This window comes from Ornithorhynchus anatinus, chromosome 2, assembly GCF_004115215.2.
Source record: "Ornithorhynchus anatinus isolate Pmale09 chromosome 2, mOrnAna1.pri.v4, whole genome shotgun sequence".
NCBI lineage: Eukaryota > Metazoa > Chordata > Mammalia > Monotremata > Ornithorhynchidae > Ornithorhynchus > Ornithorhynchus anatinus.
This window is the reverse complement of record NC_041729.1, coordinates 18945075-18967504: the sequence shown is the minus strand read 5'-3', so window position 1 is coordinate 18967504 and position 22430 is coordinate 18945075. Positions and strand designations below refer to the sequence as shown.

Sequence of the window (22430 nt, the reverse complement as noted above, 5' to 3'; positions counted from 1 at the left end):
ATCAGGGAGCAGATGGGATGGCACAATGGTGCTAAAGTGGTGAGCAGATGCTGCCTGAGGGAGACATTATAAAGGGATGTCCCATCAGCTTTCTAATGTTGGGTATCAAATGGATAGAAAATGGACACATGCATTTCCATTCCTAGACTAACATAAACCAAGATGTTTTGAAGAAAATTCTAAAAAGTTCTTAAATCTTCCATGAGTGTGTTATACTTAGTGTTTCAATGAGTGTTTTCATGTTCTGCTTTTGATCATGATTGGCCTGCTTTTGTGAAGAACACATATGGATAATCCAATTTCAATGGGGAAAAAAAAAATCAGATTTTCAATGGTTATTTTGGGTTTTTCATTTCGGTGGGTAGCTTTTCCATGGTAGAGTCAAAGGACATTCAAGTTGGTTGCTTTTAAAATTGGGTTTTTTAAATTTCAAAAACACAGATGAATTCCCTAGGCTATCAGAACTTAAGTATTACCCCACAAATTATTTTTTATGACCATAAGACTCCTCCAAACCTGACTTCTAGCCATACCACATTAGAGTATCTGGTACACTGTAGTTTCCTTTAAAAATGACAATAAAGCGTAACTGAGGAATCTCCAAGTTTTCACTGAACAACATTTGGGCCCCTGATATGGTGTTTTGTTGGCATGAGGAAGTAAAGAAAACCAACTGAGAATTCTCAAAAGGGAGGAAGGAAGGCTTGAATTCCACCCACCACACCCTTCAAATATATTATTCACAACTGGACAAGTATTCTTACTTATGCTATATTCAGGTTTTATCCCATTTAACAAGTAGAGACATACCTCATTGTAATCCAGAGCAGAATCATTACAAAGTGCACAAATTGTTGCTAATTCGACAAGGCCATCATACTGATGACATTTCACTTGTTTGTCATCTTTATGCCTGTCAAAAGAAGAAAATGAGGCATTTAAGAACATGTGGTTGTTGTTTTTTGTTACTAAGTGCAGTAGATACCAAATAATCATGTGTGTACAGTCCCACATGGGATTCACAGTCTAAATCAGAGAGAGGAGTTAACGCCCCATTTTACAAATGAGGAAACTGAGGCACTGAGAAATTAAGTTACTTGTCCAAGGATATACAGCAGATGGGTGTCAGAGCTGGGACTGGAACCCAGGTGTTCTGACTCCCATGCTGTACTCTATTAGGTCACTTTGAGGGTTCTGCTAGTTCGTTATTTTTACTTGATCCTTTCATGGGGTTTAAGAGTATAAAAAATTCAATAGTTGTTAGTGCTAAGGGGAGACTTAATAGGAGTTTGGGTAGCAATATTAATAAAATTGGATTAATATAGCCTGTACAGAATCAAAAGCATATTCTCAATGTCATAATTTTATTCAACCTTAGGAGTTTTAAAGTAGGGCTCAAATGAATTTTACTCTTTTCAAACATTAACTCAATATTTTCACATTTTTTCATAACTTGCACTACAACTAGCAACTCACCTTCTTTGGACCTGGGATTGAGGGGAGAAAACTAATAGGCAAAAGACAGAAAAACTGGCACACTAAATTCCAGTTTTATTGAAGTGCTACAGTATTTCTCAGTCACTATGAGACACTATATTTAGATATTATCCACCGTGCTACACATTTTAAAAAGCCATGGACTTCTTAGAACTGAAATTATTCTTACCAGAATGAATTTCTAAAAACAATTTCAGTATGAGTTTTACGTTAGGTATAGACTAGACGTGAGCTCATTGTGGGCAGGATTGAGTCTGTTGCTATATTGTACTCTCCCAAGCGCTCAGTATAGTGCTTTGCACATAGTAAGCACTCAATAAATATGACTGAAGTATAAAGAAAAATGTGACAAATGTGACAGAGCTAACAGTGATACATTAATAATAATAGTTATCATAGACACTTACTATGTGCTAAAAACTGAACTTAGTGCTGTGGTAGATACAAAAACAGGAATCTTAACCCCGTTTTACAGTTAATAATAATTATTACTGTATTTGTTAGGTATTTACTCTGTGTCAAGCAGTGTTCTACATGCTGGGATAAAGACAAGTGAATCAGGTCAGACACAGTCTCTATCAGAGTTCCTATAATCAATTTCCCTAGTGGAAAAAAATACTTATCAGCACATTTTTTTAAAACACAAATTAGGACCAGTAGCATTCATATTAATTATGGATCCCAGAGTCCAAGTGATCTAAAAATGTAATTTTGGAGTAGTGGATTTAATGGGAGGATTTGGGAGTCAGGAGACCTGGGTTACACTCTCTTCTCTATCACTTGCCTGCTGTGACACCTTGGGCAACTTCTCCATGCCTTAACATCCTCATTTGCAAAGCAGGGATTAGAAGAACCTATTTTCCCTCCTCCTCGGCTATGAGCCTCATGTGGAATGGGGTTCGGGTCTAATCTACTCTATGGTACTCGAGTACTCAAATGAGGAATCTGTCAATAATACTTTGGTTTTCCCCTGCACTCACTAAGGCTGGATAATTTATTGAGCTTGGAAAGGAATGCAGCTTATTGTCTCTTTAGAAGATGAGGTACTTAAAATTCAACTTTTTTTGAAACCAAGGTTTATGGTAACACTTAAAACTCCAGATTACCATTTTACTCAACACAGCTTTTAAATGTTAGGTTGCTAAAAAAAAAAAAAAGCCACATTAAGTCTGATCAGCACTGGAACTTAAAATCTTAATAATTGAAAATTCTCCTTTGTACTACAGTTAATGCTTTTCCTGGCACCATTCAAAAGCAAAAACTTGCAGATCCATCAAGATCGCAATTCAGGAAGAATCCAGCCAGTAAAATAATACATTAGCTTTTCAATTTCATGATTCCCACTGAATTTCTCCATTTTCACTGCTGGGCTCTGGCTAAGTATTCTTTTGAGAAAGCTTTCTTTTTGGGTGTCCATTTGAGTATAATTTCCTTTGGGCCTGGCAAAAGAGGCTCCTGTGAATGAATAATTTGGCCCAAAATTAATCTAATACACCAAGACTTACACTTCTCCAAGTGGAGCATACGTTGATCCAGTTATGGTGAACTCACTCAGGCAGCAGCTATCTCCTTCCACTCTGTCCAGAATAAACATCTGTAGGAGAAAATTTAAAAATATTAAGCTTATAGCTGGATAAACTTTTAGACCAAGTCAACTGATATTTAATTTAATCCACAGAGATATTAAGCAGTTCATTGAAAGAAGACATTTAGTAGAAAATACAACTTTAATTGATAACTGTGGTAAGTCACGCTTTTTGTTTACTCTTCATTCTGCAAGCTGATTGTTCTTTGGTAAACAGTATTTTAGTAAACTAAAATACTGGGCTGTCTAATGACTCAACCTTTAGTCCTAAAATTACTACAACCAAGCAGCTTGACAAATATCAACTGAGAATTAGTTGCTTAAATACTTTCAAGAAACTGAGTATTCTCTGAGACCAACATTAAACCATTTCATTCTTAGTGTTACTATCAGCAGCCTGTTGTTCAGATAGTAGAAATGAAGAGAGATGGAAATCTTGGTCCTTACATGACATTTGCTTGCTACATTAAAAACTAGTGTACATACCCAGTTGTAGTTTAATATTTTTCTCCTCACTAGTGTTTAAGCTCCTTGAGGGCAGGGATTGTGCTTACTAATTCTACTGTACCGTGCTCTCCCAAGCCCTAAGTACAGGGCTACACACACAGTAAGTGCTTGACAAATTCCACTGACTTGCTGATCCCCTTCTCTGTAAAAAAAAAATGCTGAACTAAAACACAGGACATATTTTAGGTATCCAATGAACTAAATAAAAAGGTCTTCAATAAGATCAGTAGTGAAGATACTACTTTATGTGATTCATACCTATAATTAATTTTGGCAAGGACAAAAAGGAAGGGTTTTTGCTTTTGGTACACAAGGGAAATAATCTGCTTTTCTTCGGCCATATGCATATTTCTGACAATGGCTGTATTAGCATTGTATAGAAATAATTTATGAAGCACTTTGAAATGAAAATTAAGATGGAAGTCAAGAACTATTTGGAATCCTCTAATTTTGATTCCTGAAAACAATGCTTGAGCAGATTTATTGTTCAAATAGCCTTGTCTCTTTGATAGAACTCTGAGTGAAACTAAATTTGCTTTAGAGAAGTAGATAAATTAGCGGCATGCAGGAACTAATATTTTGATTTTAGCCAAAGTATAGGGTTGAGAACACCACTAAAGGAATGATATGTAGTTTGGAGCCTTTAAAAAAATTTGGCCCCAGGTCTTAAGTTAATGAAGTATATTTATGAAGGAGTATGGAAGGGGGAGATGGCTAGGATCTCTAACCCTTCTCTATTTCCCAGAAACACTTGGGAACAAAAAAGATTTTTGGAGAGCTTTTGAGAGCCATCTCCGTGGAGAATTTTTAGGAGTGAAGTGGACTTCTGTTAGGGGCTATAAGACTAATTGCCAACCCTGCTCTCAGAATTAATTTAGGGTATTAAGATTCTAGAGCCAGTTCAAAGCAATACAGTCATTCTCCGGTACTACAGGGGATAGTTCTTGCTGAATCTCAGATTAAGGAAAAGGGGCATTACAATAACCCCCTTTGACAAATGCTGACTCTGCAAATCTTGGATTCAGGGTGAGGACTCTTTACTGGAATAATAATGAGGACACACGTACAAAGGATAAGCAACATGAGGCAGCCTGTTCAGGCTTTTATTCTCCCAGAATCCCTTTCGCCCTCCAGTGTTTTGAGAGTGCAAGCCCTACTGAAAAGAGCAAGTTAGAATAGTGCTGAGAAGCACCACCTGTGAATGGAAAGCAGCTGTTATTACCTTAAGTGTTTACATCATTGGAAACTCTGGTATGATACTTAAGATGCCACTCCAGTAGATTCTACAGCTTGCCCCAGAGGTGGCAGAAAGGGAAGCTACTTAAAACAGTGCCAGAGGATAGGTCTACTGCAACAAACATCCTCACATATAAAGTAGGTTAAGAAGTTTTTGGAATGCTAGCCTGTACACTTTTAACAAGAAAAAGTTGCACTTTTCTAACCATTTTGGCTAGCAAACATTTAGAGATGATTCCTCCTCAAAATGTGAGACCCCAGGGGATAAACAATTGTTTCTCTTTGACTCTCAAGAGATTTTAGTAGTACTGAATATAAATTCTAAGGGCGCAAACTGTGGAAACTCAACTCCTGGAAGAAAAAGGGGGGAATCTGGATATTTTTTGTTGTTGTTGTTGCTGGGTAGGAGGGGGGAGAAAGTAGGAGAAAGGAAGGGGGAGAGAGGAAGACCCAGGCCTAGAGTCTAAATGAACACACAACATAATTTTATTTTTGTAGAATCTGGTGAACGGAAACTTTGGTCATGAGAGCCTAAATTTCACTCATGTACTGGAAAAGAACTTTTCAGCTCGGGAATTCTAAGCTACACCTGTGCAAGGATTTTGATTGGAGGGATAGGTTTAAACAAAGCTTCCAAGAATCCTTTGATTAGTAGGGAGCTGTCCTCATCTCTAGTTTAATGGAGAGATTGGAAGAGAGAGACAAATGCTAGGCCAACTCTTTGAAGTTGCTTTGAGACCTGACCAGTGAAGGAGGGTGCAGAATAAAACAATAGTTTCTGTCAAAAGCCTACTGTGTGCAGAGGTCTGTATTAAGAGCTTGGGAGAAATAGGAAAAATACACCGGAATAAGGTGAAGGGGGGAAGTCAACTGCATCCACTGTCTTGCATAGGCATCAAAGAGATCATGTGACTACTACTAGGTGTAAATGGCATGACCTAACATTGGTCTCAAAGAGGAGGAAATGTCTTATGCTCTCAGGGTACTTAGGTGGGCTAAGTTGTTAGAACTATACAGAACTCTTGAAGGGTTGTATTCTTGAACTCTTGAATTTCAGGGCAGAGTAAAGCAACCAGTGGTTTGATTGGAATTGATGGGATGGGAATTAGATGCTCCATGGTTCACCTGTTTTGAAATAATTCCTATACCACAGTGATGTCCATCACTAGTAAATGTTTGCCATATTACTATTAAATGGTAAAGTTGCTAACAAGGAGTACTATACAGTATAGTAAGCCTGAAGGAGAGGCTGGGAGATTTAGCAGCATTACACCCTGACCAACACCACACCAGATCCATTTGTGCCAACTTGTGGATTGTGTTTTACCAGAACAGACTTTTCCTGATTATATCCCAATTGTGAAATGAAAACATGTGCTATAACAGTAAAACACAGTATATCTGGTAAGAGGGAGGCTCCATGATTGGATGTACCCAGACACCGACAATGACAGCCAATGGCTGGTCAAGAAAAATGCCACAGTCATCATTTTGTAGGAAGGGAGCCCCAATGTTTCCCTTCATTGGGTGTTTTGAAGGTTCTTGCAAAGGGGCAACCCTGAAGCCATGTCAAAGTAAGAACGGCGGTTGTGGCCACCTTAAGAGTGAGGAGCTTCCGTGCTGCAGCCAGGTTGTTTGGATTTGTGCGTGAAGCTTAGATTGCCAGGTATTTTGTTGCTGGCAGAAATGCACTCGTCATCTGGCTGGCCAGAGTGGCCACTCAAGTCCAAGGAAATGCTGAATTTGAAACCCATGTTCCAGAGTAATGTCATAGTGGATTCCAACCTTTCTTGCTGACTCCAAGGTACTCAGCCAGGGAGTTGAGGGACCAGAGCGAGTCGGTCTCCTTCACCAAGCTACCAGGGCTGCCATGCACTTTGTAAAAACTTCAGAAGCAAACGCTTGCCTGAAAGGGAGGGAGCAAAATTGGACTTGCCTATGTGGAACTGGAGAAATTTGCAGGTTCTGGGGTGTATATAATATGGAGGTAGACAGTGTCCAAGCTAAGGAGAAATATCACTCCCACAGATGTTATATTCAACTTTTGGTTCAGGAACAAGGCTTGGGCTAGGGCCTTAGAACTGGTAATAGATCACACTTTTGTTATAGGCACTAGCTCTGAATGAGCCTTGGGTTAACAGTTCTGGAAAGGATTGAAATGAGAGGGCCGTTGGAGTATGGGATGGGGACAGGTGGGTAGAGAACTGAGAAGAAAAGGTTCCCTGAGAATTGTAGTCAGAACCCAAAGGAAAAAGTGCATGGGGTCCAGTCATAGAGTGCTGCCTGACTCAGGCAACTGATCTCCACAAATACATTTATTTAAAGGGGGGCTAGGTATATGTGATTACTAGAGGCACCATTATGAGGCATACATTTGATTTCTACCGAGTAAAAACTGAGCCCTGTGGGGATGACCATACTTGGGTTTGTTGGTCCACACCAAAACCCCAGGGTCAACCAGATGTTCTTCAAAGATATGAAGAAAAAGGATATGCTGAGGTCTATTTTCTGGGGGTTAAAAATTGACTGATACTTTCCTCTAAATATCCCTGATGGAAGCTGAGGCTTTCGTGTTACGTTTGAGGAGTAAATTTTCCCAGCCTATAGGTGAAGGATTCAACTGTTGTGATCTTTACTGCAGCAATGTCCAAATCCCTAACCGCTCTGACCTGGGGCACACAAGAACTAGGTGAGGGATAGCTTACGGGGCCTTAACTAGCATGATGAGAGCTAGAGGCTCTCTCCCATTCCTTGCTGCTTTTTTATTATGCCAAGAAGGATCTACAGCACCCTGTCCTGATCCACCTAGTACGTTGACTTGTGACTTTGGGTAAAAAGTCCTTAGCACTAGAACTAAGAACAGAGAAGGAAGAATCTCTGTGCAGGGTTTTAAAAATAAATCTACCGCAGCTGTGAGGAAGGCTCAATTGTTATAAAATAGGTTCACATGACTTAACATTTCATTATCTTTTATCTACCCCAGGGCTTAGCACAGTGTTTGGTACAGAGTACTTAAAACTATCATCATCATCATCAACAGGTGGTTCCTAGATGGAGCCATCTGAGGACATGGGTCTTGGACCTTAGACCTCTTACCCTTGTGCCAGTGGACAAAAACATAAAGCTTTGCTTTATAAGACATACACACAGTTTTCATATCGCTCTGTAGTATGGGAGGAATCATTAGTTTCTGGGTAGTTGAAACTGGTATTGCTAAAAGGAAGAAGAAAACAGAAAATGGTGAAAACTAGCTCAGCCCTATTTTTCAGTTCCAACAGGGCAAAAGTGAAGGGGAAGGATGGTAAAGAGGGAGGGCGGTAGTAGAGTGGTGTGCTGGGGACTCCTTAGGAAGCAGATTTGCCCTCCTCCCTCAGGACAGAGGTGCCTAATAGGTCAGAGATGGAGTCAGGTCTTCCCAAGCAATGAGAGAGGGGATCATGGCCTGGATGGGGGGTGGGGGGATAAGAAGTAGAACCCAGCTGGGATGTGGGGGGCGGTGGAGGGTTCTAGACCAGAAGCCTAAATAGCTGTGGTCAAAGTGGTTAAAAGCTGTGATTTGTTGACTGAATCTTTGCAGTTCATTTCCCTAGTAGCGGAGAAAGGGCATTCAAACACTCCAGAACAAAATCTTGGTGGCAACTGATCTTGGCAAAAGAATTTTTGAGGGAAAAAGTGTGGAGGGGCAAGCTTGGGCAAACATAGGAGTTAAGACTGAAGGACTGGAAAGAAAAGCTTCTCTTTCCAGTGGTATAGGCAGAGTTCAGCCTGAGCGGGTGGCACAATGAAAAGGGGAGAGTGTACTGGTCTTCCTTTAAAGTCACAAAGGTTCTTGCTGCAGTGAACCAGAAGAAAAACTGAGGGGTATGGGGGTGGCGGGAGTGGCTGATTCTTTCAAAATTCTGGGAAGAACAAAGTCTGACCTTGACAACAGGCTGCCTACTCCTCTTGACATGCAGTGTCTCTGAGCTTTACAACAAGAAGTCTGGTAGCAAACTCCAGAGTGGTCACCTGCCTAACTAATACTACCTCTGGAGGATAATTTAGATTTCTGCATATTCTCCTTATAAACATAGCTGTATTATACACTGAGCTAAAAAGTGTATTCTAGTTAGCAATTCAGGCAAAGAGGGCCTTTTAGTACTCTTCGGCTGCCTAATTTTGCGAATAGTATGTTTCCTTAAAGAAACTGAAGGGAACAAGGAGCTAAAAATAAGATGGTCAACACATTTTTAGCACAATGAATTATGTTACTTTTCAACAAAATATTTAAAATTCCAAAGGCATACAAATACCTCTGGGGTAAAAACATTTTTACTGTCGTTTGTCGAATGGGCACACAAAGGGCAAATTAAGCCAGTATATATTCCTTGGGTTTAAAGAAAAAATGTGTCCTGAATTTTTTTCATACAGATTCTGGCACCAAGTGAAAGGATATCTCAATAGCATATCATACTGAGAGGGTTTCTTGAAAAGGCAAGGGCAATGTAAGCAGGAAAACAGGATACCTGCACAGGCCTAAGAGAACTGACCTTTCAAAGTGACACCCCAAAATAATATTCACATATTTGGCATGAGGACACAAAAAAATCTTAAAATAAAAACTTTAAATTCTATTAACATTCAAAAATCTACAATTTTTAAATTAATCTAGATGAATTTGGAGATTATTAGTTTCAAGTAAAAAAAGCACCCTGCTAGCTGAACGATGAAAGACTCCCTGAGAAGGCAAGGGCGGTTATGCAATAGTACTGCAAGGAATCTCCTGGAGAATACTGATGAGCTGTTGCTTTATGTCTCTTAGGTATAAAAACTACAAATCAGTATGGAACAAATGAAAAATCCTGACCTCAGTTACTTGAAAGAGGTTACCAAAAATAGGCTAAGTCTTTAAAATTAGTTTCACACATTGAAATTTTGATCTCAGTCACTTTTAAAATAAATCAAAGTCATGCAATAGTCAATGAGATTTTGCTTCCATAATCACATTTAAATAAAGTAAGTTGTCCCTTAATGTTTTCACCTCCCATTTTGGTTAAAATGCGACAGAACAATTAAGGAACATTCTTCCAACAATATACACCTATCTAGACAAAAATATGTGGACAAGGAACATGTCTACCAACTCTGTTGTTTTGTAGTAATAATCATGGTAATTGTTAAATGCTTACTATGTGCCAAGCACTGCTCTAAGCATTGGGGTAGATAGAAATGAATCAGGTTGGACACAGTCCCTGTCCCACATGGGCTCACACAATCTCCATTTTACAGATGAGTAATTGGGCCCAGAGAAGTTAAGTGATTTGCACATGGCAGCCCAGCAGACATGTGATGGAGCTGGGATTAAAATCCAGGTCCTTCTGAATCTCAGGCTCATTCTTTAACCACTAAAACATGCTGCTTCTTGTACTTTGGGCCAGTCACTTGACTTCTCAGTGCTTCAGTTCCCTCATCTGTAAAATGGGGATGAAGACTGTGAGCCCCATGTGGGACAACCTGATCACCTTGTATCCCCTCAGCGCTTAGAACAGTGCTTTGCACATAGTAAGCGCTTAAGAAATGCCATCATCATCATTATTATTATTACTATCTCAAGCATTCAGTACAGTGCTCTGCTGATTGATGTTGGGTTGTTCCCAATTGCACAGTCATGATATAAGTACTGCAACCCAAGTCTTCCCTAATGGAGAATGTCAAGAATGTCAATGTCTGTCCATTAGACAACTGATAGTAGATCATTTTCATGGATGCCAAGAAAAACTGGAGCAAAAAAACCTCACAAAAAGCCCCTTAATGATAAAAAAAGAACTCAATCATCCACTGTGATATACACTTTGGGTTTTTTTTGGGGGGGAGGCACAGAGCAAAATGGAGAGACAGTATGGAAAGGGCCAAAAAAGTCAAAATAATTTGGTCTCTTCTGTTCTGGGAGAGGCTGAAATAATCCCATTTCCTGAATCCTAATTCACAGATATATAATCTTACGGAATAATGGATGAATAAAAATGAAAATACACTTAAAGAGGAACAAAAATTCAGATTCCTATACGATTGAGGACTTCTTGAGAAAGGCTTCCAATAGATGCTTCTTTTTACCTCTTTCGCATGCCATATCAGAGGGAAGGCTGAGCTCAGGAAATATGCCGGGACAAGGAAAATTATATTTCTATATGGTACACAAAGAAGAAATACCTTTTCAAAAATACACACCACAGTCCTATACATGTCCAATATTATAATCTTGTGACAACCCCACACTAATAGGAGACTACACAGACAGAAAAGGTCCGTGGAAAATAGGGGAGTCTGGAGTGCATGAGGAGATTGCTTTAGGGAAAAATCACCAATATGACCAAAATGGAAACCCACTTTACAATATGCAAAAAGGCATGGATTTAAGACACTGTGAAAAGGTGAGAAATTTGTTAATAAAAAGGCAAGCCCCCTACCCCGCCCCAGAATTCTTGACACAGAAGTAGCAAAATTTGAAATAAATGCCCCTTACCCTGCAAACTGACATCTGATTGGTTGTAAGGGTGCCTGTCTTGTCGGAGCAAATAACAGACGTACAACCCAGGGTTTCTACAGATGGGAGACTTCTAACAATAGCGTTCTTTTTTGCCATTCTCCGAGTTCCAAGAGCCAAGCAGGTGGTAATGACAGCAGGGAGACCTTCTGGAATAGCAGCAACAGCAAGAGCAACTGCAATTTTAAAGTAATAGATAGCACCTCTAATCCAAGAGCCACCATGAACTGGATCATTGAAATGTCCAATGTTTATTATCCAAACTGCAATGCAAATGAGGGAGATAACTTTGGACAACTGCTCTCCAAACTCATCCAGTTTCTGCTGGAGGGGTGTTCTCTCCTGTTCGGTAGCCACCATTTCATCCCGGATCTTGCCAATTTCAGTGTTCACTCCAGTTGCTACCACCACTCCCATTGCTTTTCCAGCAGCAATGTTTGTACCCTAAAACAGACAGTGGAAATTTTTTTAAAAAATAATTGTTCCAGAAGTACAACTAAGTGGGTTTCTTTCAAGCTAGATTTTCAGACAGTGGTTTCAATCAAGACATTTGTGATCTTGATTTTACATAACAGCTACTTTAAGAAAGGCAACACTTATGATTCTTATACTTATCAATTCTTGATACTTTTTTTAGTTTTACGCCGGCAGCAATAGAGTTGTGAGCTTGGTAATGAAGGGTTTAGTACTCCTTAAGAAGACATTAAAATTTTTAAAGGTTGTTCACAAATCCAGGTTTAACCAATTGGGGGGAAAAAAAACCAAAACCAAAAACCAAAAAAACGTTATTACAATTTTACCACTTCTGCATCTGTGAATTTTGATAAATTTTACTTTTGATTAGAATTGGGAACAGTTACTCTGAATATCAAATTACAGAAGTTGTAATAACTAGTAAATACTTGTTCTGTCCTGAATAAATCTCATCTCCCCACTCACCTACGTTGCATATGAAAAGCTGCTATGTTCTTAGAAAGAGAAGTGTCATGGGGGAATGGGCTGAGTATTTATTACTCAGTTGCTTCACAACCTGTTTCTCTCCCCCTCTTCTAGATTGTAAACTCCTTAAGAGCAGGGATCATGTCTACTTACTCTATTATACTTTAAAGCACTTAATACAGTGCTCTGCAAGGTGAAAGTGCTCAATACCTTAATTCATTTGATCTGCATTCATTTTACTGGATATTCTCACAAAAGGAGAAGAAAAACTCTTGAGCTAACTGCATGATCAGTGTCTTTATAAACATTTGAAAATTTTGGTTTAAAGTCCAAAGCAATTACACTGAATCTTCCAGTATTTTCATCATGCTGAACAAAATGTACGCAGTTTTCCTTTATAATAATAATAATGTTGGTATTTGTTAAGTGCTTACTATGTGCACAGCACTGTTCTAAGCGCTGGGGTAGATACAGGGTAATCAGGTTGTCCCACATGAGGCTGTGAGCTGTGAGGCTTAGTCCCATTTTACAGATGAGGGAACTGAGGCACAGAGAAGGTAAGTTACTTGCCCACAGTCACACAGCTGACAAATGGCAGAGCCGGGATTCGAACTCATGACCTGACTCCCAAGCCCGGGCTCTTTCCACTGAGCCACGCTGCTTCTCTTTATGACAGCTGTCATCAGCCATTACCAACATCAATTATAAGAAGTAAGACTTAAAAAGTGAGTACTGTAGGCAGATGGAGATAAAAATACAATCAAAAAACCCACTTTCAAAAGAAATTTAACTGAGCTAAATGTAAACTACACTGCAAACTCATTAAATGGTTCCTCTTCATAGCATAAATCCAAGTTAAATGCATATCTTTTGGCCCTTTTTTGTCCTGTGTTATTTCCAACAGCTGGAAGGGTGGCCTTCAGCCATTTTAACTCTGGAATCCAAAAAATCACTACTTAGCCAGTAACTTGCACAATTTCAGATCTATAAAAATCATTTTAACCTCTTGGCTTACCTTTTCACTAGTTTTTACATTGCCTAACCTTATGAAATTCAAGAAAACCCTGGTTCGTGTGCCCTCACTTATTCAGGGGTTGACATTTCTATACTCTAACCCTGCGCTATGGCAGTGTCCCAGAGTCTCATGTAGTGAAAATAAATTCAAGATGCAGTCTTTATAACTTTCCTGCATTTACTTAATCGTCCAAAATTAATGTACAAAATAAAATGTACATCATCTTTTGGATGCATGGATATATGTTCAGCATTCCCTGCCTCAAACTTTCCCCCTCAGACCTTCTAACTTGCTCAATTTAAATGTGAGCTGATGAGTATATTCTCAGTTTAAAATTTCTACAGCAGTAATTTGATAAATTTGATAAAATGTAGGAAGAAAAACATTGACAGCTTCTGAATTTACCTGGAAAGGGAAAGATAGATGTGTGTGCTAAATCAACTTCCAATAAAGCCATTTAGGAAAGTACTTACAGAAAACAGCATATTCTTCTTATCTTGGTTTACAGCACGAGGATCGGGCACTGGATCAGTGTGCTTAATTACAGATACAGATTCACCTGAGTATTATAGGAATATTTAGATTAATATCACCTTAAAATGTAAAATTAAACTAAAACTCTTTCAGGTACACACATGGTCCAGTTAGGCTAAAATCATTTTAATAACCCCCACGATGGCTGTTCAATAAAACACTGTCAAATGAAGCAAAGGAAAAAGAGATAGGAACAAAACCTAAAATTTTTAAAACTACTAAAGTTGAGAGTAGAGGTGAATTCACAGTAAAACAGTGTGAAGAGAGTGAATTTACTTGCTCTTTATTTTATTTAGGCTCCCACATAAATTATTCTCATAAACTAAAAGCAATTCAGAAGTGAAGGCACTACCTTTTCCTAACCCAAACCATAAATTACAAGCTAACCTGTTTCTTATGGCCCTGAAGTAAAATCTCAACCAATTCACTAAGGGACTTGAGAGCTGGAAGAAGCATAAAAGAAGAGCAAGAAGAATTATTAGTGGAGTTGGGACAACCCCCACAATTACAGCCTAAAGTCAAAGACAAATTACAGGTAGAAGGAGGTGACTGGAGGTTTAAAAATTTGAGGGTATATGTACAAGGTGCATTCAGAAGTGTTCACCAAAATCCTAAACTAGGACTCCAGAGTGAAGCATGGAGGAGGCAGACTCAAAACAACTGAATTTATTTTACAATAACGCCTCCAAAAAGTTTTGTTTCATTTCATATTGACAGTGGTCTGTATGTGAACATCAATATTATTCTGATTTAAGCACATTCTACCTCAATCACAGGCAGTTCCAGCATTTTACAGGTAGGAACAAGCTAGAAAACTTCATAATCTGATTATGATCTACTTCCTCTAATTATTGAGAAGATCCACTTTGACAGAAGCTCCAGGCACGAAGTCCACAGTTTTTCCAGCAATCCTACATGCTTGCTGGAGTTGCAGGGGAATGAAGGGCAAACAGGACTCAGTTATCAGGTTGCCCTGATTAGTCACATGTGAGACAGGAACTGTAGCTGATCTGCTATATGGCAGTTACCATGGGGCTTACAGCAATGCTTGGCACATGGTAAAGCACATAAAACCATAATATTATTCAGACACCAGAGAGTGCTGTTCACTGATCAATTTCTTCACAGGGGCTCTTAAGGGTGGGTCTGTTGGATGCATGAACTACTACTGTATGATATTGGTGCAGCCACTAACAAAAATAAAATGGGGTCCCACAAAAACTTTTATGTAACTGAACATTTTTTGGGCATGGAACATATGGAATTCATTCTTATCGGGAAGTTATGTAGGCAGAAAAATCATTCAACAGTCTCAAAATGGTTGGAATCCCATTTTGGGGTAAGAAGTCCAAAATGGGTGCTGAGGAATAGCTGAGAAAATAGGCTTAGTGGACTGAGTGCTTATTTTGTGCAAAGCATTTGGGAAAAGTTCAGGCTTGCCCCAGCTACGGCCGCCCCCCTATGTGCGTGCGCAATCCAGGAAAACATCCTGCCCTGCCCTGTAAGTCCTGTTCCCAAAATTACATCCAGACATTGCTGGTAAAATTGATTCCTTACCCATCACCTTCTCTGATGCCCTCTCATGCCCTGTATGCTGCCTTACCCACTCCTGTCTCCCGCACATGCTCTAAGTATTCTCAATTGTAATATATGTTTTGGATAGAATACTATTAGAGGACATATTTTTCCACCTACTTATCCGATAACAGGAGCATGTTTGGCCTCAGGGCCGTATCAAAAAAATTGCTAAATGCATGCACTTAGTGTCAAAACATGCAAGTATTTCAGCATGATCTCTCCTAGATGTAAAGATTCACAAGAACGTAACCCCCCTCCTACAGAACTGAATGCATTAGGAATTTGCATTACAGAGTGGTGAGGGTATTCTGAAGGACTTCAAACGATGAACTCAGCCAAAGTCCCATATTGCCACCTCTGTAAAAACACAATTAACTAGGTCTAAAATCTTGATGACCTTTAAAAATGTATTTTCCACTCCCGATTTGTGGGCTTTCTTTCAGCTTATCTTATTGTATTTTTACATTAATCTACAAACACCTGGCTTCCTATGAACTTGCAGCCTGCAACTGCCCTCCACCCTACTCTGTAACTCTCACACAAAGGAGAGTGCCAAGCAGAACCATAAACCAAACGTTGAGACTTCAGGTACCATGAAGGGAAGCAGAATTTATTTTAGAAAAATCTATTACTGTGTCCTTGGTACTCAAATATTGTACAATGGTCAATAATAGATAATTATATGCTTCACACGAAGCTTTAAATACACTTAACAAATGATATTACTGCTAGCTCACTATTAGGCTGGCAGTAAGTCAGAAGACCCTCAGTTTGACTAGTGGGAGGCTAACTCTGGCAACAAGATTTCCAAAATGAGTCTGTGCTTTCTGTTTCCCCTTTCCAACAAAATGGCTGAGAGCCAATAAGAATAACTCAAACAGGAAAATCATTCCCTAACTGTGCAAAAATATGGCCTAAGTTCTGGTAGTTTCAATTATTAATGGCAGGCAACAGATGGTGAATTTAAGGAACATGAGAGCTATTGGAAATATATCTACCTGTGAGAATTGACTGGTCTACTCGTAAAGTTGTAGATTTGATGGAAGTTAATCTTATATCAGCAGGAACTTTATCACCAACTGCAGAAAGAAAAGAATTAGAGCAGTTTTAAAATCATTTATATTAATTCATAAGTACAATGAAATACTTGCTTTTTAGAAAAAAAATCAAATTCATTATTTCAATCGTATTTACTGAGTGCTTACTGTGCGCAGAGCACTGTATTAAGCACTTGGAAAGTACAATTCAGCAATAAAGAGACACAATCCCTGTCCACAGATACATGCCTCATCTCTGGTCCCCCAGTTTCATTTTCAGCTAAATGAGGCTTATGTCCCCCAGATAGGGTGCATGGAGATAAGGATCTAATCTCGTGATCTGACTCACATGTAAATCACCCATGACCAACAATTTGGGGGGGGGGGGGAAGCGGATTTAAATGGATAGCTCTAAGTAAGGAGGCCCATTAAATTAAGCATGTAGATTCAAACCCAACAAATTTACTAGCCTTGCCTCAAGTCTCCTAGATCCAGTCTCTTCTGAAAGGAAGGACTGGTGAATGAATGTTCCCAAAGGAAGTGTGCAAAGATCAGGGAGGGAGGGCAATAGTGAGTAGCATTAGATGGGGGTGGGAGGTGGGGTGGCTAATGTTCTCTCCTTTCCTTCCTGACACCCGGGATTAAAAAAACAACAAGAAGCAGCAGCACTACTATCTGGGTATTCAGTCTTAAATCCTTCAAGGCGTTCCTACTCTCTGGGAAGGTTTAATTCATTTATTCTAATGTCAAATTTAAATCTGCACAAAATGCAGTCACTACCAAGTCCACTTAAGATTGTCCAGCGTCTTTTTCCCTTCATATAAACCTGCTCCTACTCAGTCATACAGAGGCTGGCTTCTTTAAGAATGTGAAAAATACCACTCCTGGATCACACCAAGAGTCCACCCAACTCATTCAGTCTTGAGCATGGCAAAAAGGTGGCTAGAAGAAAATGGTGGTAATTTGCCATTCTCCACCCTAATGATTAGGATTGTTTCAGTCAAAATCCACAACTTTCTGATAACCAATTATCTACAAGGTTATTCAAAGCCCTTGAGCTGACAATTTAAAACTGGACATCTTCCTATGATAAATTCCGCTTACCACCCACTGTGAGGTGTGTTCCCTTTTTGCTTGTTTGAAGATCAACTGTCCTTTACACCCTTCTTGAATATTTCTAAATTCATCCTGGCCCTATCCTTTTTAGACAATTACATCCTTTCAGCCTTTGCCTTTCCGGTCGGTCTCATCTTATTCTGAAGCTTCTCTACCCCCAACTCAATCATGTTTTCCCTAAGATGTAGAAACAATATTATTCCAGGTGCGGGCATTATAGCAAGCATTTCTAGCAACTATTTATCTGCAAAAACACAATGAAAAGGAAAGTTCCCCAGAGCTGAGTGAACTATTTCCTAACAGGTCTTAAAATGCAAATTCACTTTGCACTTTTACTCCTCAGGTCAAGAAGCAAAATGGAGTTTCAGTCAAGCTAGCCATGAAACTAAGCCTATAGTTCTTAGGGAGTTTATTTAAAAGCGGGTTCGTTCTTGAGCATATTACTAGGATATCTGAATACTAATTGAAAAATGAGAGTTCAATATATTATTTTTAGAGCTACATTTAATAAAACAATGCAGCACCTTTAAATAGAGAATTTGATCACTTGCCAGCCTAGACAAGTGAGGCTATCAATACAGTATCCCCCAAGGGAAAGAGATCCTTCTTTCACTTGACTGCAGGGACATAATAAGTTAGGCTGAAATTCCTGCAGGAACTGCTTATGCAACTAGCAGTAATACTTTAACAGGAAGACTAATTTTAAAAACTCCTGATTTATTCACCCTGGACATACTACAGAGAGGAAATATTTAACAGAAAGAAAAATTCCAGTAAAGAAGTCACTCTCAAAATAAACTCCACTTTGTCCATACCTGACTAAAGAGCTAAGGCAGTCAGTATTTCCTTAAATACATATATATTCTAAGACTTACCAAGTTAACCACACTTATCAAAGGCAATAAATAGCAAAATGTACTTCCACTCCTGTGTTATCACTGCATATGAAAACTAATCTGAGCAACTGTGTCCTTGAGCAGCAAGAGAAAACAGAATTAGACAAACGTCGAGCAAAGCCAAAAATGGGAAAACTATTTGAAAACGCTCCGAGTGTCATGCGGAGGTTTATATGGAGACACATGATAGCAGATGGTTTTCAGCTATCACAATTCCACAGCAACAGCAGGCTAATACCTTCAGTACAGTGTGGTGAAAGTCCTGTCAAGCTATATGCATACACTGCTTTTGCACTTCAACAGCTGTGCATCCACCAATAGTTCTGAAGCAGTCACAGTCAACAGTTGAATTCCTTTATCTTGCATTTTGCAGTTTTTTTAAACTTTTAGTCTATATAAATTCTGCCCTGAGCATATTTACCCAGTTCCATCCCATATATTACCCTGTGAAAGCCAACAAACCTAACATTCACAGTTGTGAGAGCAAGTTAAAGATCGAAACAAAGAAATGGTTATGAAATTCACTGTTTCATAAGGACAGTAGAATTTTATAAGAAATTTATAATGAAAAACATTTTTAGATATTGTGGACACACACACTAGAAACAACAGCTATTTAATACTTGACATAACTGCAGAACCATAAATATTTGGAAAAACTTGAGGCAAGAAAACTGGCCAATTTTTTGAAAGGTCAAATGGTATAAACTGTTCACTGCATTCTATTTTCAAGAAGATTTTCGCAATTAGCCACTAAAATCTGCACCATCTATGGTGCACATATGTTTCATGCAAACAGTGGCTACCTCAGTGCTAGATGAATTCAAAGCAGTGGAATAGACTTTATAAAAAGTAAAATACATCACATAAATGGAAAACTCTCAAATGAGAAACTGCCAAAGGCTTTTCCCGTAACACTTCTGATTTGAGGTTACTGCCACCTAATTCAATTAAGAACTGTGAGTCAAAAGAAAGTCTGCTGCACCTTGAGTCCTGAATACACAATTCCTGATTTAGCAAATGGATGTCTTCCTGACCTACCCCTCCACCAAAAAAATCCCAGAGGTAGTTTAAGGTCTAAACTGGGTCAATTTGAGACAGATTCTGTCACCATTCTAAACTCCCTAGTTAAGAGACAGTGAGTCTCAGTCAGATTCACTCCTTAGTTTGTATATGTCACTGTTCTGTTAGTTTCTAAAAGACATCTATCACCAAATAAAGACAATTTAAGTCATTCCAATTCTGTTCATGAATTTTAACACCTACATTATCAACCCCATTGTTTATAGCCAGGTCATAAAAACTTATGTGGCAATCAGAATTCCTCCTTAGAATTCCAATGCTCCATCCACCAGAAGATCTGAGAGCATGGGGGAGAAGGAAAACAATTCCTCTTCAAAGCAATCTTTGAATTATAGGACTGAAAGGGTCTTGGGAGGGTTACTGTATGTCACGTAAATTGCTCCAGTCAATTCTTCAAATTTAAAAATACTCAGAAACCATGCCATGGAGAAATGGGTATTTTTTGCTTTGACAAAGTCTTTCCCATTTTGAGGGAGGATAAACAGAAGTTAAAGAACCAAATGCAAGCATAAAATGCCACATTGGGCACTTAGCGTCTACTGTTAAAATGTTGCTACATAGCTATTATTTAGGCCTAACTAGTTAACTTTAGAATCCTTAAGTTATCATTATCTAGTTACTTAATGATCCTACATTTTCTTTTAAAAAAAGCCACATTAATGTCTAAGAAAAGATGGGAATGCAATGCAGGGAGATTTCATAAAGCTGATTGAGTGGGCAGGCGAGTTTCAATGTGGCAAGTATAAAGCAGTGCATTGGAGGAAAAATTACCCAAACTACAGCTCTAAGATCTGAGCTAATGGTCATGACAAAGGAAAGATCTTGGACTAAATGAATCAATTAATTTGACAATGTGCAGTAGCAACCAAAAAGGCCAATGAAATGCTGGGCTTCAGGGAAGACAGAAAAAGCAATGATAATTTTGGCATTACATAAAGCCACATTATACCCACACAGAATACATAAATGTGGCAACCAGAAGTGGGAGATGGAGCAACTTTTATGCGATGAAAGCTCAGGGGAACAAGGTTGAGGTGAATACAGTTGAGAGTACAGACATTGAGCCCAGAATTGTTCACCAAATCCCAGGCTATTCTTTACAGGAGCTTGAAAGGGGAAGGCTCAAAACAAAACCAGGCAGGGGGTGGGAAGGGAATTACATGAAAACTGCCATCATGGAAAGATGGAAAGCAGGAAGGATTATCAAAAATTTCAAGGAAAAAGTAGCATGGCAAAAGATAGCATGGCAGCTCTCATGGTAAGAGCGGGGAGAGCAGGGTTTCTTGTTCCAGTTCCCAACACATGACTGCTCTAAGACCTTGGGCAAACCACTTCCCTATGCTTCAGTTTCTTCATCTGTAAAAGGGGGACAGAATACTTGTTCTTCCTCCCTCTTAGTTCCTGCCCACACAGGACTCACGGTCTACGTCTGATTTGATTATCTTATACTAACATGTGGTACATCGTTAACATTTAATAAATGTCAACATTGAGAAGGATTTAGATAGTAATTCATTCAATTGTATTTATTGAGTGCTTACTGTGTGCAGAGCACTGTACTATGCGCTTGGAAAGTAAAATTCAGCAAAGAGAACTTCCCTGCCCACACTGGGTTTACAGTCTACAAGGGGGGAGACAGACATCAAAACAAGTGTAAACAGGCATTAATATAAATACAATTATAAATATGTACATATATACACAGGTGCTGTGGGGGGAAGCAGCGCAGCTCAGTGGAAAGAGCCTGGGCTTCGGAGTCAGAGATCATGGGTTCGACTCCCAGCTCTGCCACTTGTCAGCTGTGTGACTGTGGGCAAGTCTCTTCACTTCTTTGTGCCTCAGTTACCTCATTTGTAAAATGGGGATTAACTGTGAGCCTCACGTGGGACAACCTGATGACCCTGTATCTCCCCAGAACAGTGCTCTGCACATAGTAAGCGCTTAACAAATACCAACATTATTATTATTATTATTATTATTATTATTAAAGGGAGCGAGTCGGGGTGAGAGGGAGGGGAGGGAAAGCTTAGCCAAAAGGGAGGCTTTTGGAGGTGAGCCATCAGTTGGGCTTTGAAGAGGGGAAGTGTGATTGGTGGATGTGAGAAGGGAGGGTCTTCCCGGCCAGAGGTAGGACATGGGCCGGGGTCAACAGCAGGATAGGCGAGAATGAAGACCAGCGAGAAGGTTAACACCAGAGGATCACAGTTGCGGGCTGGGATGTAAAAGGAGAGAAGGAAAGTGAGTAGATAAGGGAAAAGTGCTGGGCAGCTTTGAAACCAATAGTGAGTTTTTGCTTGAAACGGGGGTTGATATGCAACCACTGGAGATTTTTGAGGAGGGAGGGGCCGTGCCCAGAACGTTTCTGAAGAAAGATAATCCAGGAAGCAGAGTGAAATACACTCAAATAAGGAGAAACAGGAAATTGGGATGTCAGAAAGGATACTGATGCAGTAAGCCAGTCCGGATAGGATGAGTGATTGAACTAACAGGGTAGTGGTTTGGATGGAGAGGAAAGGGCGGACCTTGGCGATGTTGTGAAGGTGAGACCGGCAGGCTTTGGTGATGGATTAGATATGTGGGGTGAATGAGAGAGCGGAGTCAAGGACGACACCAAGGTTGCGGGCTTATGAGATGGGAAGGATGGTAGTACCATCCATAGTGATATTTTATGGGCATTCCAGGAGAGGGAAAATTAAATCTGAATCTGAACAAGAGACAAAGACAGAAAGCTAATGAATATACTCAGTTCCCTCATATAAATGCAGAATTATGTCTTGATGAACCCTGGATTATGGAAAATTTAATAAAAGTACTCAGGGTTTGACTGAGCAGGTATGAGCACAACTTTTTTCCTGACAAGTGTGTGGTCAGAAGAAAGTTCTCT

The 22430-nt window shown here is 39.4% G+C and overlaps 1 protein-coding gene across 5 annotated transcripts in view; it reads right to left on the bottom strand.

Moving 5' to 3' along the window:
• ATP2A2 (ATPase sarcoplasmic/endoplasmic reticulum Ca2+ transporting 2) overlaps nt 1–22430 on the bottom strand; it is a 68027-nt gene that overhangs the window by 16856 nt on the left and 28741 nt on the right. For all 5 annotated transcript variants that reach the window (XR_003757037.1, XR_003757038.1, XM_029058796.2 and 2 more), the window contains exons 6-10: nt 16413–16493; nt 13776–13861; nt 11328–11792; nt 3003–3091; nt 811–913 (exon numbers count right to left, since the gene is read on the bottom strand). Coding sequence is in view for 3 of the 5 variants with exons in the window: in XM_029058796.2 (XP_028914629.1) it covers nt 811–913; nt 3003–3091; nt 11328–11792; nt 13776–13861; nt 16413–16493 (824 nt within the window). In the remaining 2 variants the exon portion in view is untranslated. The remainder of the gene's footprint in view (nt 1–810; nt 914–3002; nt 3092–11327; nt 11793–13775; nt 13862–16412; nt 16494–22430) is intronic.